Below are 18,720 nucleotides of genomic sequence, written 5' to 3'. Positions count from 1 at the left end.
AAAAAGCAGACTGGTGGTCGGTGGAAAAAGTAGGATAACATGAAGGTCCTGGCTGTACAACCACAGCAGCTGATCATATGAAGGCCTGGACCTGCTTAGGACTGTGCGACTCCTCCGCACTTCTATTTTTTTTCTTTTGCTTTTCTTTTTTAAGGTGGTGTCTTGATATACCAAGGTATTATTTTCAGGTGCTGATCCGTGTTTTCGAGACCGAAAACAAAGTCAGGATTGCGGGAATGGTAAGTCCTGCAGCCACTAGAGAGCATCACCTGACAGGGTAAACTCATCGCCTACGAATCTGGAGACAGAGTGAGATAGAGACTAGGAGTCAGACCAAGAAAACCACGGGAAGATGGTGACAATGGACTTCTGCTAGTAGGCGAGTAGGCGCTGAGTGACACTTTAAACATAAGAAGTGATGCAAAAATGACACTTTAAACATAAGAAGTGATGCAACTAGCGCGGGAAGGCGCTAAGCCACTTTTATATCCAAATTTAATCTCTAGTTTTTTACATTGTGAAATGTTCTGTGGTGTGGAAAAGGATTCCTCATTATTTGCTGAGTGACATCATCTTCACCTTCCCCCCCCCATATATATATACACACACGTTTTCTGCTGCCGATTTTAACAAAAAACGTAGATACACAACTAGATGTTACAGTAGTCCATATACAAAATTTCACAGCCACTTTAAGCTGTGTCTTATCATAAAGTGATACGCAAAGTTATAAGACACAGCTTAAAGTAGACGCTTTGAAGCATACGTTAATCGCTAACTAAATTTTGATGAAAATCTCACGGACTTGAATAAGAAAATAAATAAATAAAAAAAAAAGATGATCTAAGAAATATTCATGCTTCAGGGAAATATAAGGCTACTTCATCAAAATAATTTAGAAGGGTTACAAATTTATTTTTTGTTTAAAAAACGAACACTGCCTCTTTATTTATTCACTATTTATTAAAAAATATATCACTATTAAAAAATAAAACAAAAATTATTTATGATTTTTACATATGTCCACCTCCTATATCCACCTATATCCACCTCCACCACAATAACATTAATAATAAAATAATTTATTTGTAAAAAAAATTTTTATTACAAATTATACATATAGCGTCCCGAATTTTGAACTTAGAAATCTGGGCACCTTACCTTTGAGTTTAATTATCAGTTCATCCAAGGAATAACTGTAAGACCTACTACTCGATTACTGGTGAGAAAACAGTTTTTCAGATTTCGCTGGACAAAAATCAAATATATCAACAACATTTGGAATTCATGCTATTTTTTCCAACTATCCTTATAGAATAGTGTTGCAGCGAGATCTAGATAGCAGCATGAAGAGCTTAGGTTCTATCCTCGGTTATGACATATTTTTGATTTTGCAGGTTTCGCACTCAGGGAAAAAAAACGGTCTTTAGGAACTCGATAAGATATGTATTTTTTTTTTTCCAATGGCAGATTGTGAACAGTTACAGTGTAACACAGTCCATTAGTCTATACAAGGCCAGATGTGGTGGTCTCTTTATTATGGAGGCACCTAATAGGTGGGCTGCCATAGCCTCCTATGAAGGGATGGACAGTTACAACCATGCCTTCTCCGGGATTCGAACCCAGGCCCTTCGGTATCGCAGTCAGGCTTCCTAACCGGTATACTAGGGATGGGCAAACTACGGCCCGCCAGAAGGTACTATCCGGCCCACGGATAGAATTTTAATTTGTCGGTTCGAGGTAAATTAAAAAATATATATATTTATATATTATATACCCATCTCCTTTTCTACTTTGTTTAAATATTATTTTTTTCTTCCTTTCAAAGGACTGATGATTCTTTCTCTATTTTTGCTCTACAAAACATAAAAAGCTAAGGTTTATTTTCTAGAAAAAGGCTGTCCTCAAGGCTCTGTATCCGGACCTACTCTTTGGAACATAATCATAAATGATCTTTTAAGTCATCTCGACGGTTGTTTAAAAATTGCGTTTGCAGACGACTTACTATTAATTTTCCAAGGAAGGATTTTGAATAACATTCTTTTGAGAGCACAAGAAGTTCTAGATTTTGTCTCCAGTTGGGCGATTTCTCATAAACTCACTTTCAATCCTTCAAAAAGTAAAGCTATGCTTGTTCCCAGTACGTTTGATGAACAAAATATTGCTTCTTTGATGCTCGATAATTCTCCGTTGGAATTTGTAGAAAATGTTAAATATCTTGGTGTCATTCTTGACCAAAAATTAACATGGAAAAAGCACATTGAATTCCTTTCTGCTAAATGTGGAAAAATTATTAAGGTCTTTCACCGAATTGCCAAACATACTTTTGGAGTAAGCTACAATGTTAAGAAACTCATGTATAAGCAGTGTATTGTACCTTTCATTTCGTACGGCTGTCGTGCTTGGGGACATGTTCTTGCCAAGAAGGTTAACAAAAGAAATTTAAGAAAGATTCAACGGAGAATTCTTCTTCGTATTATTAGTGGTTATAGAACCTTAAGCTATGAGGCTACTTTTGTTCTTGCAGGAGTTCCGCCTATTGATTTTGAAATTGCATATAAGAATAATATTTTTGAGTCATTGGCAACTCATGCTTCGGAAGACTGTATTAATGGAATTGTCCCTTTCACTGATCTTCCTCATCCCGCTTCTTTAGAAACCATAAATTTCTGCGATTATAAAGAGACTGCTGAAATAAGTTTTCATATGGTTTTCTTTACAGATGGCAGCAAGATGAACAACAAGGTTGGCCTTGCATTTGTTCTTTTTGAAGACCATTCCGAGATTTGTTTTCTTAGACACCGTATACGGAATGAATGTACATTTTTTCAAGCAGAACTTCTGTGCATTTATCTTGTCGTCAAATGGATCCAGGATCATGGGACAACATCCTCAAAGTACCTTATTTGTTCTGATTCTCTTTCTTCTCTTCAACTTTTGAACAGTATTACCATCTGCGATAAATTAGTTATTGAAACCCTAGTAACTGTTAGTTCACTTAGAATTAGAGGTATTGATATCTGCTTTGCTTATGTGCGTGCTCATCATGGTTTCTACGGAAATGAAAGAGCTGATTTCTTAGCTAAAGATGCCTTAAATTTACCCATTGATATCAACATTAGTATTCCAAAGAGTTATTGGAAGTCCTTTCATTATAAAAAGCTTTTAGCTATGTGGAATGAGGAATACATTTCATCTTGTAATGCTGAAGTCACCAAAAAGTTCCTTCCTTCTATTTACCATAGACTGAATTCCGAGTCTTTCCTCTCTTTAAATTTTAAAGTGTCTCAGTTTTTATCTGGTCACGGTAAATTTGCAAGTTATCTGTTTCGTTTTAATCTACGATCAAACAATTTATGTGAATGTTCAAAAAGAGTTCCTCGGGATGTGGAACATTTGATTTTCTCGTGCCCTACATTTGATGGCGCTAGATTATGCGTACAGAACGATTTGAAAATGTTCGGAGTGACTTGGCCAGTGAACTTATCTGTTTTCGTGAAGTCCAAACTGCTGTTCTCTGCTTTTGTTCGCTTTATTTATGCATGTAATTTTAATGTTTATTTATACTTGTAACCTTTAATGTTCTAGTTAACTTATTTCTGTAAGCTCCGTGTTGTACATATGTGGTGCACGGAGAGTCTGTATGTTCTCAAAGGAAAAAAAAAAGAAATCGGTAAAGTGTTAAGAGCGGAAGTTCTTTGTTAGTTATAGATGTAGATTGGCGCCAACAAGCGTTATCTCTTTTTCGAGGAGCAGACATCTAGGAATGCAATATAGGTGAATAAGACCTCGCCATATGGCAGACTGCGAATTTTAAGATCCAGCCAGCGGCTTTTTCTTTTGGCGCGATTTCTAATATTATTGATTGCGTATGGAAAAATGGCGGACATATAGCATCATTGTGAATAATGGTAAAATAATTAAAAGTATAGCAATATCAAGGATTTATACCAATCAATTTATCGACGATATCTGGGCCCGTCTTAAAGCTTTTAAACTAAAACTTAATCTGTTTGCTTGGCAGCTAGCTAAGAATGACTTAGGTATTGAATTTAACCTTGGGAAAAAGAACCCAAGGTTAAATTCAATACCCTTAGTAAATGAAGAGAAGCTTAAGAATTATGAAGGTGGCTTAAAAAACTGCATTTTGAGTTCGAACTCTGATTTCAAGATTTCAGTGCCATTCAGAAAGAATTGAATATTTTTACGATGCCTTTCAACGTAAATTGTGAAACAGTGAGGTCAGATTTGCAGCTTGAATTAATTGAGATGCAATCTAATGATCATCTCAAACAGTTGTTTCTAAATATGCCAAAGTTAGAGTTTTACAAATTATTTTCGAAAGTAAGTTTCCCAAATTTAATATCTCACGCTCAGAAAATCAGTGCTAAAGTGTTTTCAACCATGAAACTTAGAAAGAATTATTTCAGAAGTAGACTGACAGATGAGCATTTAGCATCTTTCCTTAGAATTAGCATATCTCATTTCGAACCTCAATATAAAGATTTTTTTAATGAAATTGCGATTTCATTCATCTCATTACCATATTTAAATTGACATATTGTTTTAAAAATTTTAGAAAAATTTATCTTGGTCCACCGAACTTTTTTTTTTTTTTTTTTTAATTTTTGGCCATCGACAGAGAAAGTTTGCCCATCCCTGCACTATACCGTCTGGGCGGCATAAGATCAGTAATATGTCTACTAATTACCGTTTTTAAATTTTTGCTTCCTTCTACGAAGTAAAAAGAAAGCATTGTAATTGAGAAAACTTTCGTGTATCATATTTCGACGAAAATATCCATTTTGACCGCTATCGAATGCAATTTAACGATGTTTTTGTGTGACATATGTTCGTGAGGACATAATAAAAGAATGTTCTTAAGAAAACCGATTGTAAAAGAGATTTAAAATGGATTCAAAAGATGGTTTTTCGTGACGTGTTTTTTAGTTTATGTTATTTGTACGTTCCGGCTAAGGTTTTTATGTTTATAGTTAAGCTGCATGCAGTAGTTGAATTATCAACATTTTAAAAGTTGTTTAATGCCACTACGCCTAACAGAGCAGCCCTATTTGTTTACATTTGAAACTTAACAAAATAGTAAATTAAGTCAGTTTCTTCACCTTCAGTGTCTTTTTGCCAAGTGGGATCAAAAGTAAACTTTCAGTTTTGTGCACCGAAAAATCTGCCTTGTTGCTTGCTGGACGAATTGCTTGTTTCTGAGTAGAAACTCTAATTTTAATTCTAAAAATTGTTTTCACTGTATTTTATATTTTTCTACCTTCTTCAATTTTTAATGAAGATATTTTGAGTTTTTATATATTTTTGCCTTGTAGTGAAGTGAGAAGTGAATTAATTGAACGAGAAATATATCTCTAATGAAATTCAAGGAAATAAGTTTAAATGAAATTCAGCAAAAAATGCGTGTAGTTTAATAGGCTGTACAAGAAAATCATATGGTGTCCGCATCAGATTTTTTATAACTTATGATAGTTTTAATATGGAACTAAACGTGAGAATGTTATAGTAATTTTTGACGTCATAGTTAATGGTACTGAATGAGTTAAAAAAGCTTTTTAAAACTTTCTCTTAATTATCATGAAGATCGTTTTTCTTCTTATCGATATAAATCATTCTTTTTTATTACTTCCTTGTACGAAGTAAAAAGGAAGTATTGTAATCGCGAAAAGTTTCAGGCAGCATATTTCAACGAAAATATCCATTTTGACCGCTATCGAATGCAATTTAACGATGTTTTTGCGTGATATCTGTACGTAAGGACAAAATAAAACACTCTTTTCCTTCAAAAAAATTATAAAACTGCTTTAAAATTAATTCTGAAGAGAATTTTTCGTGGCGTCTGTACGAACGTATGTACGTACGTGCGTACATACGTATCTCGCATAACTCAAAAACGAATAGCCTCAGGACGTTGAAATTTTGTATATAGGACTGCTATAACATGTAGATGTGCACCTCGTATTTTGGTTGCAATCGGCCGCAGCAAACGTATATAAATATATTTATATATATATCCACTCTATTACTCGGCTCAGTGATCTCAGTTTCTTTACTCTTATATGTTTGTAAATTGTACATTTTTTGCTTTAAAAATGACTGAATTATGTTGTTTTTATCTTCCGGTTAAGGATTTTATGCCTTTAGTAAATCTGTGTGCAATATTTTTAGAATTATCAGCAATTTTAAAGTTGTTTAATTGCCGCTAAGCCTGTTTTTAATGGCGGCCATTGATGTTTACATTTGAAACAGGAGACTAGTGGATTTGTTGCCAATCTAGAGAAACTTAGCTTCGCAACAACAAAGATAACGCATTCATTTATTATTGCCAATTAAATCATGCTTAATTCTTTCTGCAGATTTTCGAGGAAATAAGTGTTTGAGATTTACTTCGCAATTTTTAATACATATATTTTGAGTTTTTATGTATTTTTGCCTTCTCGCGAAGTGAGAACTGAATTAATTAAATGAGAAATACTCAATCGTCTGTGAAAAACTGTTTCATTTTTGTTTTGTTTGCTTAATTTCTTTTATACATCATTCTAGCTTTATTATAGTATTTGAATAGAACATGTGGCAACGATTAAATAATTCTATTCTTTAAATGATATAAATTTTGTGCATTATGAGTTATAATATGAACGAAATATATACGTTAACTGTTATATAATTATTGGATTATATAACAGTTAACTTAGTTTCCGTTATATAATTATTATATAAGTTAACTGTTATATAATTATTAATACTGTTAAGTGAATCTAGCGCCGGAGTGTCGCTATGGTAAACAAATACTAGAGTGAATTTTAAAGAATGCATTTATTCTATTGTGGTTTATGCGCTGTCGGCGAAGTAGATTTAATTCAATCCAATAAGTTTAAATGAAATGCAAGAAAAAATGCGTATAATTTAATATTCCAATACAAGGAAGTCATGTGGTGTACACATCAGATTTTTCATTTATTTATTTATACTTTAATATCCCAAAACATACCGTGTATCACTTCAACTTTGTTGTTTCATTTCTGCTTTCCCTATCCTCTGAATTACTTGAATCGGCTGTAGCCGTAATTGCTCGTGAGAATTTGTAGGCCTGAGACAAAGCATGTAAACTAGTCAGCGTGCTTTGCCTTTTAAATTTAATGCTTAATATTTACTTTAAGCTGCTTTGTTTTTATTTTATGCTCACAAGCTTTTGAGTTTCATTTCTGTTTTTAGACAGGCTGTAAAACTGTTAGGTAGATGAAATAATAAAAATGTTTATTTTAAGCTTTGTGTGTGTGAAGACTTACTTAACTAAAAAATTAAGATAGTAGCCTGAATCTTCAAGCATCCAAAAATTAATATTTAAAGTAAAGATTCGAACAAGCTAGTCCAATTTTCAAAATTCAGAACATATGTTTGGAAAAATGCTTTTGTAATTGGGAAAAATCTTCTTCACGGGTAAAAATTTGGTAGCATCTCATCTTTTGTCTCTTAAGTCTTTTTCAGTTGTAATTGAGCTATGGCAAGAGTGGAATGACCACAGACTTCAATACCCTTCTTGGGCAATAGGAAATATCCAAATCCTGGATTCCAGTTGGATGACAAAATTGTGGACTCCCAATCTGTACTTCCTGAACTCAGTCGATGGCAAATTAGATAACGTTATCATGCCTAGTAGCTTCTTCTGGCTAACCCGAAATCTAAATATAATTTACTGTTGCAGGTAAGTTCAATAAGTTATATCAATAAGTTATATTTTCTCCTTACTTTCCGCATGCTTTCGTGATGTAAGTGGAAGCACAATTGACGCGTATTCGGGAAGTCCGAATCCCGGGGGGTGCGGGGGCAATGCGGTTTTCTTCAATTGCCAAACATAAAAAAATTCTAAAATGATTTTACAAGTGGATACCGAACTAAAAAGGTGGTGGAAAATAATTCGTCACTACCAGACTTTTGCAATTGGATCCCCTAATCCTCAGTCTCCCTTTGAAAGAGGAAGTATATAAAATACTTTCTCCCTCCTTTCCGCGTTCCTTCGCGGTGTAAATGGAAGCACGCTAGATGCGTATTTGGAAAGCCCTGAGATCGAAGCCCGGCGAAAGCAGTAAGCATTTCTTCAGTTTCTTGACATTGATAAAGCATAATGTCCTTAAAATATAATTTGTAATATTGGAGAATTTGGGGAATTTTGAAAAGGGAAAATAATTTGAATTATTTAAACAAGTTTATAACGTTTGGTAGAGTAACATTATCTTTCATATGTTTTGTTAATTTCTTCCAGTATACCGTATCAGTATATGTGTTTAGACAGTGTATGTCGTAACTGAAAACCTGTGGAAGAAATGCTTGCCGGAGCCTCAGAGAGGTTGGACTCCTGTCTGTGGATCTTGGATCTTGGATCATATCTTTACTGCTGGCTTTAGCTACTAGGAGCTCTTACCAGTATATTATCATTTTACCATGATAATTTTACCATGATAGGCCATAAAGTTAAAAATTTAAGAGGTGTATTTAAAATACACCGCGCCCGAAGGCGAGATCAATAAATGAGAGAACTCATAAAATAAGTTTTGCTAAGTTGCATATCATGGCATAGCATGGGTGATTATATACGTAAATGGTGGCGAGAAGCGAAATGAAATTCTAAGCTTCTGCGTGAGTCAAGAAGAGCAGGAGCACGTGATCAGCGTCCGGCATTTAGATTGGTCGAGGAGTCAGAGTTCGAAAAATGAAGTTTTTGTAGTTTTTGGCAATAAATAAAGTTCGAACATAGTAAAAGCAACATCTATTTGTGAATTTAAGAGTCTTATGTCTTTTAAAACACTTGAAAATCTTCTAAACTTGCGATATAATCATTAAATGAATAGGAAATTGTAAAAGGCGAAAATGAGGTCATGTAGCTCACTAGGGCTAATGAGTGAGAGTAAGAACTTGGTGTTACCATGAACTTTGATTTTAAAACACACGATACGAAATAGTAAAAATAAAAAAGTAAAAATCTTGGTTAAATAAGTAGTAAAACGAAGAATTCATCGATGAAAAATAAAGTCCTAACTTTGCAAAGTTCATCTTTCTTGAATAGTAACTGCAGAGGAATAGTAATTTTTTTTTTTTTTTTTTTTTTTTTTTTTACGTTATATACACTACCACCACTTAGAATTGTGGTGGATCATTCGAGGTCTTTTCACTACGTTCTCAATAGTATAGTCATAGTCTGTAAGCGATTTAATAGCTTCATAGGGAGAATTTCTCATATCTTCAAAGAAGTTGTGTGCAGAAATTAGGATTTGGTCGTGAATTGGATTGATATCCAGGTCTTTGTGAATTTGAGAATTTCACACGAACCAGGGTGCGTTCACTATGCTACGTAAGATTTTGTTTTGGAGTACATTTAATTTTTGTCTGTCTATTTTTCGGGCAGTAGCCCAAGCTGGAACTGCATAGAGGATTATTGGTCGAATAAGTGAGATGTAGATATTTTTCTTGGTACGGAGGCTTAACTTGGAGTTTCTTCCAATTAATGAGTAGAGAGCAATGAAAGCAGCGTTAGCCTTATTTGTAACATATTGAATATGATCTTTGAAATTTAGGGTTTTGTCAATATAGACACCTAAATATTTATAGGAGTTGGCAACAGGAATATCTTGGTTATTGAGTCGGATATTTATATTCACTGGGATATTTTTTCTGTATCTGCGAAAGAGAACTACGCAGCATTTATCAGTATTTAGTTTGATTTTCCAGTCTTGACAAAATTTGTTAATAATGTTGACTTGGAGCTGAAGTTTCTCTAAAGCATTATTTGGACTTCGTGAACTGGTGAGGATGACTGTGTCGTCGGCATATTTGAGTATATTAGAATGAAAAGGTAGAGGCATATCATTTATGAATATTGTAAAAAGCTTCGGTCCTAAAACACTGCCTTGAGCTACTCCACTGTAAATCACTTTTTTTGAAGAGATTGCTTCACCACAGCGCACTTGAAAAGTACGATGTTTAAAATAAGAATGCATAAGCTTAATAAAGCTGTTTGGTAAAAGGAAGTTAGATAGCTTATGAAGTAAGCCAGCATGCCACACTCGATCGAAAGTTTTTTCGAAATCGAGGAAGCATGCCGCTACTCCGTTCTTTTTTGTAAATTCTTGGGCAATAAATTCAACTAAATTTAATATTTGATGTGTGGTATTGTGGCCTTTGCGGTATCCAAATTGATGCTTGTCTATTAGATTAAGGCGTTCTAGATGATTGGTGAGCCGAGCACTAAGTACTCGTTCGAAAACTTTTCCAAGCGCTGGCAGAAGACTGATGGGTCTGTAATTATTTGCTAGCTTTGGATCTTTTCCTGGTTTCGGGATTGTAACAATGATCGAATGTTTCCACTGCGATGGAAAGTAGCTGAGTCTAATACAAGCATTAAAAATATTTGTAATTAAGACTATGCATCTTCTAGATAAAGCTTGCAACGCTTCATTAGAAATCATGTCATATCCTTTAGCTTTGCGCTTCTTTAATTTTTTAATAATTTGCTGAACTTCGTTTGGAGATGCAGGCATAAAAAAATTAATGCTGGGACTGTTGAGGATGCTATTGACAGAGTAATTAATATCTTTTTCGTGATCAGAATTTTTATTTTCATGTTGTTTAAAAATGTTTTCTAATTCTTTTGCATGAATTTCAGCTATGGAGTCTTCGGAGTGGTGAATTTTGCCCATGTGATACAGGGGGTGAATTTGATTGGGTGAAAGATTTCTGAGTGATTTAGCTACTTTCCAAACAGAGTTTGGGTAAAGATCCATGTTTTCTAGGAAATTATCCCACGAATTTGATCGATGGGTGGCGATGTCTTCTTTTATTTTTCTGTTTAAATAATTAATATGACGTTTTTCAGTAGGATTGTGAGTAATATGCCATCTTTTTCTAAGTCTATTTCTTTCTTGTATAAGGGATTTAATTTCTTCTGGGATGTCATAGGGATTTTTATTCTTGACTGTATAGGTAGCATTAGTAGCATTATTGATAGCGTTTTGAATTTTGGAGTTTAATCTGGTGATTTCCAGCTCAATATCGCAGTCGTAACGAAGTGTGGCTCTGCTGTTAACAGAATTTAGCTGTTCGGTAACCATATACCAATTAACTTTTGTATGAGCTTTAGGGAGAGGGGGATAAAATCCATAGAAGTTGAAGACTATAGGGAGATGGTCAGACGAAAGTTCTGGGAGAACATCAAGATTAGGAATATTAGGAAGGTTTTTCATCAAAACTATATCTAAAATATCCCCTAGTCCGTTGTGCGTATAGTGCGTTGGGTGATTGGGAGCAATGAGATTGATGTTACTATTGTGGATGAAGTTGCTTAAATTTTCTCCATTTCTATTTGTGACTCTACAGTTCCAAGAGGAATGTTTAGCATTTAAATCACCAGCTATTAAGGTGGGGTAGTTATTTTCAGTAAGTAGTTTCAGATTATTGAGATCAAGAGTGCTGGAGGGGGGATTGTATACGGAGATAAAAAGAAAAGGTTCTCTAAAACCACTATAGATAAGTACTGCAGCATTTTCTATAGTACAAGCGGGATTTAAATCATATTTGGCTGTTTTGATATGGTTTTTAATGAGAATTGTGTTTCCTCCCCCTCTATTATGTCTTCTGTCTTTTCTGTAGATGCGGTATCCTTGTATTTTAAATTTGTCGCAAGAGCGGAGATGGGTTTCATTTACTAGCATAACATCAATGTTATGTCTAGTAAGAAAATTTGAAATTTCCACTTGTTGGTATCTGATGCCGTTTGCATTATAGTAACAAATCTTTAAGAAGCTATTTGTAGCTGAGATAAAATTTATTTGACTATGAGTTTGATTAAAATTCATAGTTTAGATTTGAGAAATATTCGAAGGCCGCCATACCGACCTCTAGTTTGTCTAATATTGTTTTTGCTGTTTTAAATTTCTGAAAGAATTCTTTAACTTGAGTGAATTGGATTTTTATCCAGTCAAAAAAGCTAAGTGGGTTTGAGTTTGTGTCTTCTGTTTTACTAGTGTTTTCATTTTCCTTGGAAGTATTCCATGCATTTTTTGGTTTGTTCTCAGGGAGTGAAGGAAAATCCTTTTTGTTAAATTTAAATTGTTCTTTTTTCTTTTCTTCTTTGAAAGCTTTAGATTCTTCGATTTGCTTCTGAACATTATAAGGATGTTTACTGCAACCTTTGAAGGAAGAAACGTGATTTTGCCCACAGAGGGCACAGACAGGGAGTTTGTTGTCATTTTTTGTTTGTTTACAAGTGAATGTTTCATGAGGCTCTGCACATTTTAAACAGCGAGGTTTATAGTGACATTTGTCCCGTGTGTGCCCGTACCTTTGGCACTTATGGCACTGCACGGGTCCAGGGCGAGCTTTAAAAGGCTCAATGAAGACATCCAGACCTCTGAGTTTCTTTAGATCATATATTCTTTTACCTTCTTTATTTCTAGTACATTCTGCTATAAAAACAGGAAGATGAACTTTCTTTCCTTCAATAGTGTGAATTACTTGTCGAATTTTTTGAATTGGGATACCTTCTTGGGCAATTTCGTTTTTGATTAGTTCCATATTAGCTGTTTTTGGAAGTTTTTTAATTATTGCCTTGATAGGCTTTTCACTGTTGAGTTTATAAGTATGAAAAGGAATAAGTAGTTTAGTTAGGTATTCAGTAACTGTGCGGTAGTGGTCTGAGTCATAAACTCTTATGGTCAGTGTACCTCCCCTTAGGTTTCCACGATATTTTTTTATATTTAATTGCTCTTCAAAATCTTCTTTCATCTTATCCCAATCACCCGTGAAGTCTGCTAAGACTATAGGGGGAATGTGTCCTGCTTTTTTGTTGGGTGTAATAAATTCACCTTCCTCTGCTTCCATATTGTCTTCAGGGTTTAGTTCCTCGAATTTATTTTTTTTGAGCTGGTTCTTCAATTTCGGAATTTGATAGAGTTCTTTTATGAGTTTTTCTAGGGGTTATGTATCCTTCTTTATCTATTGTGGTTTTCTTTTTGATTCTAGATTTTTGACTAGCAGTAATATCAGATTGATTTTTTCCTCTGTTGGATTATTTAGGGTTTCTTTTTGTTTCATTTCATTAATGTATAATTCTAAGATTTGTATATCCTTTTCCATAGCATTGACGTGGGCTAAGTGAACTTCAGTCGCATTATTTGGATTAAATGAATTTTGATAAGCATGAAACTCAGAAAGCATAAGTTGCTTAAGTTTTTCTAAGTTATCGCAGGTAACTTCCAGATTTCTGTGATCACACACAGATTTGATACGGTTTTCAATCGCCTCCTTGTCCATGATATGCATGAATCCTAACTTTTTAACCTAATGGCGAAAAGAATAAAGAAAACATACTTATCGTGAACATCAAGAAGAGACGACAGCAACTCAGGATCAGCTTCAGTAGTGAGAGCAATGTCGTTTTCCCTTACTTCACAAAATCGCAAGAAAAGCAACGCCGTAGACAGAAAGAACAATTTCTTTAATCAACAGCAACACCTCATGCCAGCACTACCAAATCGAAAGTACTCCTGTCTGTGTATCCATGGAGGGTATTTTATTTCCCTCGCATTACCCAAAGGAATCCAATAGGAACATTCCTCCATCTGCCACTAGGGAGATAGGAATAAACTACCTCCCCCCCGGAACAATCCAGATAAGATCTGCATTCTCTAGTGGATGGCTGCTCACGTTGGCATTCCTGAAAACGAAATTAGACTTATCAAAGAAGAAAGATATCTAAACAGTGGTAATGATATAATTAAAAACTTCTGCCAGACTTTTGAAATTAATGCTAGTAGAGACATCACAGAAACTATAACTCGACTCAGAACCCAGGCACCTTCGAGATATGAGTATAGAAAGAGATGGCACAAAATCCTATCGTTCCTGCAATAACTGTGAGCAAATACCATTAAATCCTGCTCATACTTCTCACTGATTTTTTCAATTATAAGATCACTGAATTATGCTTGGAAACCATAATTCAGTGATCTTATAATCCTTTTTATCCTGAGAGGCTCTATTCTGGAAACATCACTCAGATCGTTAGTTGCATATTGTCTACATATGGTATTTTGTGATAACGTTTGGGTTCCCATGGACAATGCACCACCATTATAGTATATTCAAAAGTTTCGATTTATGGAAAAAAAAATTACTTACTGAGAAAAATAAAATTCCATAAGAATACAATACATAGGTATTAAAGAACTTTAAAACCTTTCAAAATATACTCCTTTGAGTTCTACACAAATTTCCCACCTCTCGTATGTTGATCTCAAAACATTTTCCAACATAAAAGGTATAATTTTATTCATTACCACCTAAATTACCACCTAAAAATAAAAGTTTTGGTTGTCAGTGTGTTACCCTTAATCAATATGTGTCACTTTTGTCCTCACCCCCAATCAAGATGTGTCAATTTTGGCTAAAGTAAGAGTTCAGTCGGATGCAGTACTGAAATAGTTACAAATCATACGAGACAAGTGTGATACGACCCTGTCTTACTGAAGCCTCCAAATGCACTGTAAATGTCATCTAACATTATCTGTGGCTAACTCTATATTATATGTTCAATCTTTCTGTAGAAGGCTTGTCTTCTTTCAGCAACTTCTTCAGTCTTTCGGATAGTCTCCATGATGATGAAGAAAAAGCATTCTTAAACGATTATCATCAGGGTTGATTTTAGTTCTTGCACTTAACTTATACTGTTTCCGTTGAAACATATATTGATCCTCAGTATAACATAAGGTCTTGCAGAAGGAAAAGCAATTCTTATTTTAATTGTCAGCATGATTAATTTTACATTCAAGAAAAAATAAACTAACACGCGGTTTTCAGTATAATGGTTTTTTTTCCATTTGGTTCAGATTATTATGGCAACACATTCTAGGCCTAAAAGAAAGGATGCGTTCGTAGAGGACTTTCCAAAGGACACTGTTTCGTACCCATGTAACTAACGGAAAAACATGAAATTGCCCTTGCTGGGTATGGAATCGAGCCCACTTTTCAATATAATGAATCGAAACTTTTAAAGCACCTTGTATACCTCATCAATAAGCGGGTAGTCAGAACCACTGGAATACTGGTACTTTGATCCATGTTTGAAACCTGCCAAAGAAGCTGGTTACGTAGGTAGTTTTCGTAGTTTTCCCCACATGCAACGTGAATATGATCCAATTTCTTTTAAAAAGATATATAGAAAGGTATGTCTTAACTTAGACAGGTAACCTCCATGTGCTTTAGCATATTTAAAAAAACTTAGCACTCTGTTAAAATTCACGTTATTAAAGCAATAATTCTTAACGGAACTACGAGAAATTTCTGTATGAAAATATTAGCCTTTGCACTTAAGGCCTTTTTCGCTCGGGCAAAACAGCATCTCAAGATGATTTTTCGCATATTTGCTGAATTTCTTACAGCTAACTTAAAATGATTTCACAGAAACCTAAAGGTCCTTTTGTAAGGATCTTAAGTTTTACTAACGTTTATTTTATTTTAAATCTTTACTATCACTTATTTTCTACTTCCGGCCAGAATTATAAGCGTTAAGGTTTTTATGCAAAGTTTGTCTGGCGAACGCCAAGTATTTAAGTTGTGGCTTTTTGCCAAGCGAGGGAGAGGAAGCAGTGAGTCGAAGCAGGCCGCTTACCTTAGAAGTTTTACGCAGTTGCTGGTTGCCTTCCAGGCCGGAGGTTTTAATCCTCTTGATAAATGTAAACGTATTGTAGTGTTCACAGTTCTCTGTACTACATATGCTTCCTGTTAATATAAGGCCAATCTTACACGTTTATTATTTTAAAGTTAAATTAGAGTTTAGTTTCTATTTTTATATTTTTACGTTAGACCACGAGTAGCGGGTCTGTGTATTCCGAAGTACGGAAGTTTTTGTAAATAGAGAAAAATAAAGGGTTTTGTATACCCTTCTTGTGTATCCTGTCTACTTCCCACAATTAGTGAACATAGCTTTAGTAAGCTCTCTGTTCCGAGTCAGGTCCTTGCATGTTCCCGAAGAAGGTAAGAAGGAACATTGAACCTGCTACTTTTAAGTCTGAAGATACTTGCGGTCTTGCCGCTCTCGAGTTACCGCATCAAATCAAGTAGTAACCGACAGTCACCTCTTGAGTACAAATCCTCATTTATCTTTCAGGTTTTTGAAATTAGTTCAGTTTTCTATGTCTATAGTTTATTATTTCTCTATTTATTCTAAACGTAAAAGATGTTTGAGCTTAAATTGAAATAACACTAATAAAACCAAAATTTTATATACATTCATAAGAGCAAAACACAACTTACAAAATTGTTTCTTAAGTTATTCGCTATTATAATGATGAAGTATAATCAGAAAATAATAAGTGAGTAAATTTTTGAAGATGGATTCTCAGATAGGTAATGAAATTCAAACGTAAAGTCGAAAATTATAACATCAATGAGAGGAGAATATAATAAACCTGAATTTTATAATTGTTGTGAGTCAATTAAAACAATAATTCAGTAAGAGATTGATAAATTATATCCAACAAAAAATTAATCGAATTGCTTCTTTCTAAATGAAATAATTCATAATAGGACGTTTCAAAACGTAGTTTCAATAACTTACAAAGTTTCATTATGTTAATCTAAACATTTAATCCTTAATGTCATTTCTTCTCTTCATTTTCCTATCAGAATGCAAATCGGTTTAGTTTGAGAGTATTTAAGGTGAGGTTTTCGGATTTTAAGAGAGAGTGTGTTTCTACCTCCCAAGACCACCTTACTAGATTTCGCTAGCTCTGGTAAGATTATAATTTTTCGGCTTTGCATTATAGTTGCCAACATTTAAATTGTTACGCTGGTGAGAAGTTTGAGAAAACTTCGTGTTAAATCTAAATCCTTTGGCTACTAAGTTTTAAATCTTGAAACTGTTACTTTAAGTTTCATCACCACAAGAGGTGGTTGATTTATGAGCGCGAATCTTGCATTTATGGTCAAGTTTTGATTTAGTAAAAAGGGTTTTTTTAAACTTTACCAAGACTCTATCGTAAACTTCAGACACATTGATAATTCTCTGCAGACCTGTTAGGAGTTTGATACCAGTTCATGCTACCAAAGAATACAAACTCTACAAACTCTCTTACGATGTATCGATGAATATGATTTAGCTTCAAATAATGAATTCCGAGCTTCGAAACACGACGCCCAAGCTATAGGGTTTCCTTTAGTTCAATTAACCAATTATTGAAATTTTTGTCATCTTTCTTGAACTCCTCAACTTCCCTTCGCATTTTCTCAACAGGATGCTAATTTAAAGTTAAGTGAACCGAGTATTTAAGCAGGTGAATCTTGGAATTTATTCAGAGCATATTTCCGCTAGCCAGCGCAAGTTTCGATTATGTCCTTGCTGTTACGCGGAGTTGCTGATACGCCTTAACTAGTCAGTTAAGTAGTCAGCCTTAACTTAAAGTACTAGTCCAGTCTTACTTTTTAGACTTGAATTTATTGTGTAACGATTCTTAAGCTCCACCACAAGTTGTCGGTGTTGTTGTAAAGCATGAAGTACGTGCTCTTCTGTTCATATTTGGTATTAATAAAGTGTTATTTTCAGCCTTTTTCTGTGGTGTTACTATTTCATGCCTGTGGGAGAAGTCGCAAGGCTCTTTAGTAGGATCTAGTAGAGTTTATGTGGCCAAAGAGAGTAAGATCCTATAAAGTAAGCATTTTTTCAATACCCAAAAATTAGCAGTAGGTGTAGCAAATGATGCCGATAATACAATCCAGCCTTTTCCAGCCTCTTTAGAATGAAGTTTCGTAACATCGCAATACACAGCAAGAAGGTTGCTGCACAGTTCTCCTAAAAAGTTACATCTTTGGCCGACCTCTTCACATGACGGTTATTGACACTCATTTGGAAACCACTCTCTTCTACCGTCTTGACTGGTGATTCACTAATATGACAAGACAACTTCTTGAAATCGGTGACTCAACCTATCATCGAACTTAAGGAAGACCTTGTCCAACTCGATTAGTAGCTTATGCTGCCATCGGATGGGACTTTGGAACTTTTCTATCAGTTAATGTAAACAACGCTACCACATAAAGAATACGAATTAACTCAAATGATGATCATATACCTGATGCATATATATTTTCGAGCACCCGTTTTTTTGCGTGCTTACCAGCTGTGCTTTTCCTATTATTTGCATGGCTGGCTAAAAAGTATTTTTCAAGTTTCAAAATTATTTATTTAATAATTCCTGAAACTTTTTATTGAAAAGGATTCGGCACTAATGAAATGAGATCATTTTAAAATTAGAATTACTTATCTTTTTAAATTTGTCATTAATATTCTTTGAAATTAAAATAGAGATAATTGTTGAAAACGGTATATTATTTTTTTCATTTTCTTTCATTACTTTTACTTACTTTAATGTGAATTAAATTAAAATCGCAATTATTTTTTAATATGCATAATTCTTTCCCTCTTACTCTTAGAATTGTGTTAACTTAAAAAAGGCTGTATCAATTCTTTGTTTTTGTACATTTCAGAGTTGTATTAAAGTTGATATGCGAAATGGATCTTGTTTACTTTCCCCATGACGAACAGTTTTGTGGAATACAAATGGCTTCAGGTATGTTAATAATTTCTAATACATAACTACAAATACCCATATACATTTCCATATCTCTTGCAACAACTTTGTTTTCAAAAAC

At 34.2% G+C, this 18,720-nt stretch overlaps 1 protein-coding gene across 1 annotated transcript in view; it reads left to right on the top strand.

Annotated features, from left to right (window-relative positions):
• The window catches only part of LOC118195359 (glycine receptor subunit alpha-2-like), a 55,080-nt gene that overhangs the window by 20,059 nt on the left and 16,301 nt on the right, over positions 1 to 18,720 (top strand). The window contains exons 4-5 of the mRNA XM_085809811.1: positions 7,500 to 7,726; positions 18,556 to 18,638. Coding sequence (XP_085665937.1) covers positions 7,500 to 7,726; positions 18,556 to 18,638 — 310 coding nt within the window. The remainder of the gene's footprint in view (positions 1 to 7,499; positions 7,727 to 18,555; positions 18,639 to 18,720) is intronic.

This window comes from Stegodyphus dumicola, chromosome 2 (genome assembly GCF_044657685.1).
Source record: "Stegodyphus dumicola isolate Sdum_Otavi_A_Nest chromosome 2, ASM4465768v1".
Taxonomy (NCBI): Eukaryota; Metazoa; Arthropoda; class Arachnida; order Araneae; family Eresidae; genus Stegodyphus; species Stegodyphus dumicola.
Note: the sequence above shows the minus strand (reverse complement) of the source record. Positions and strands in the feature narration are given on the sequence as shown.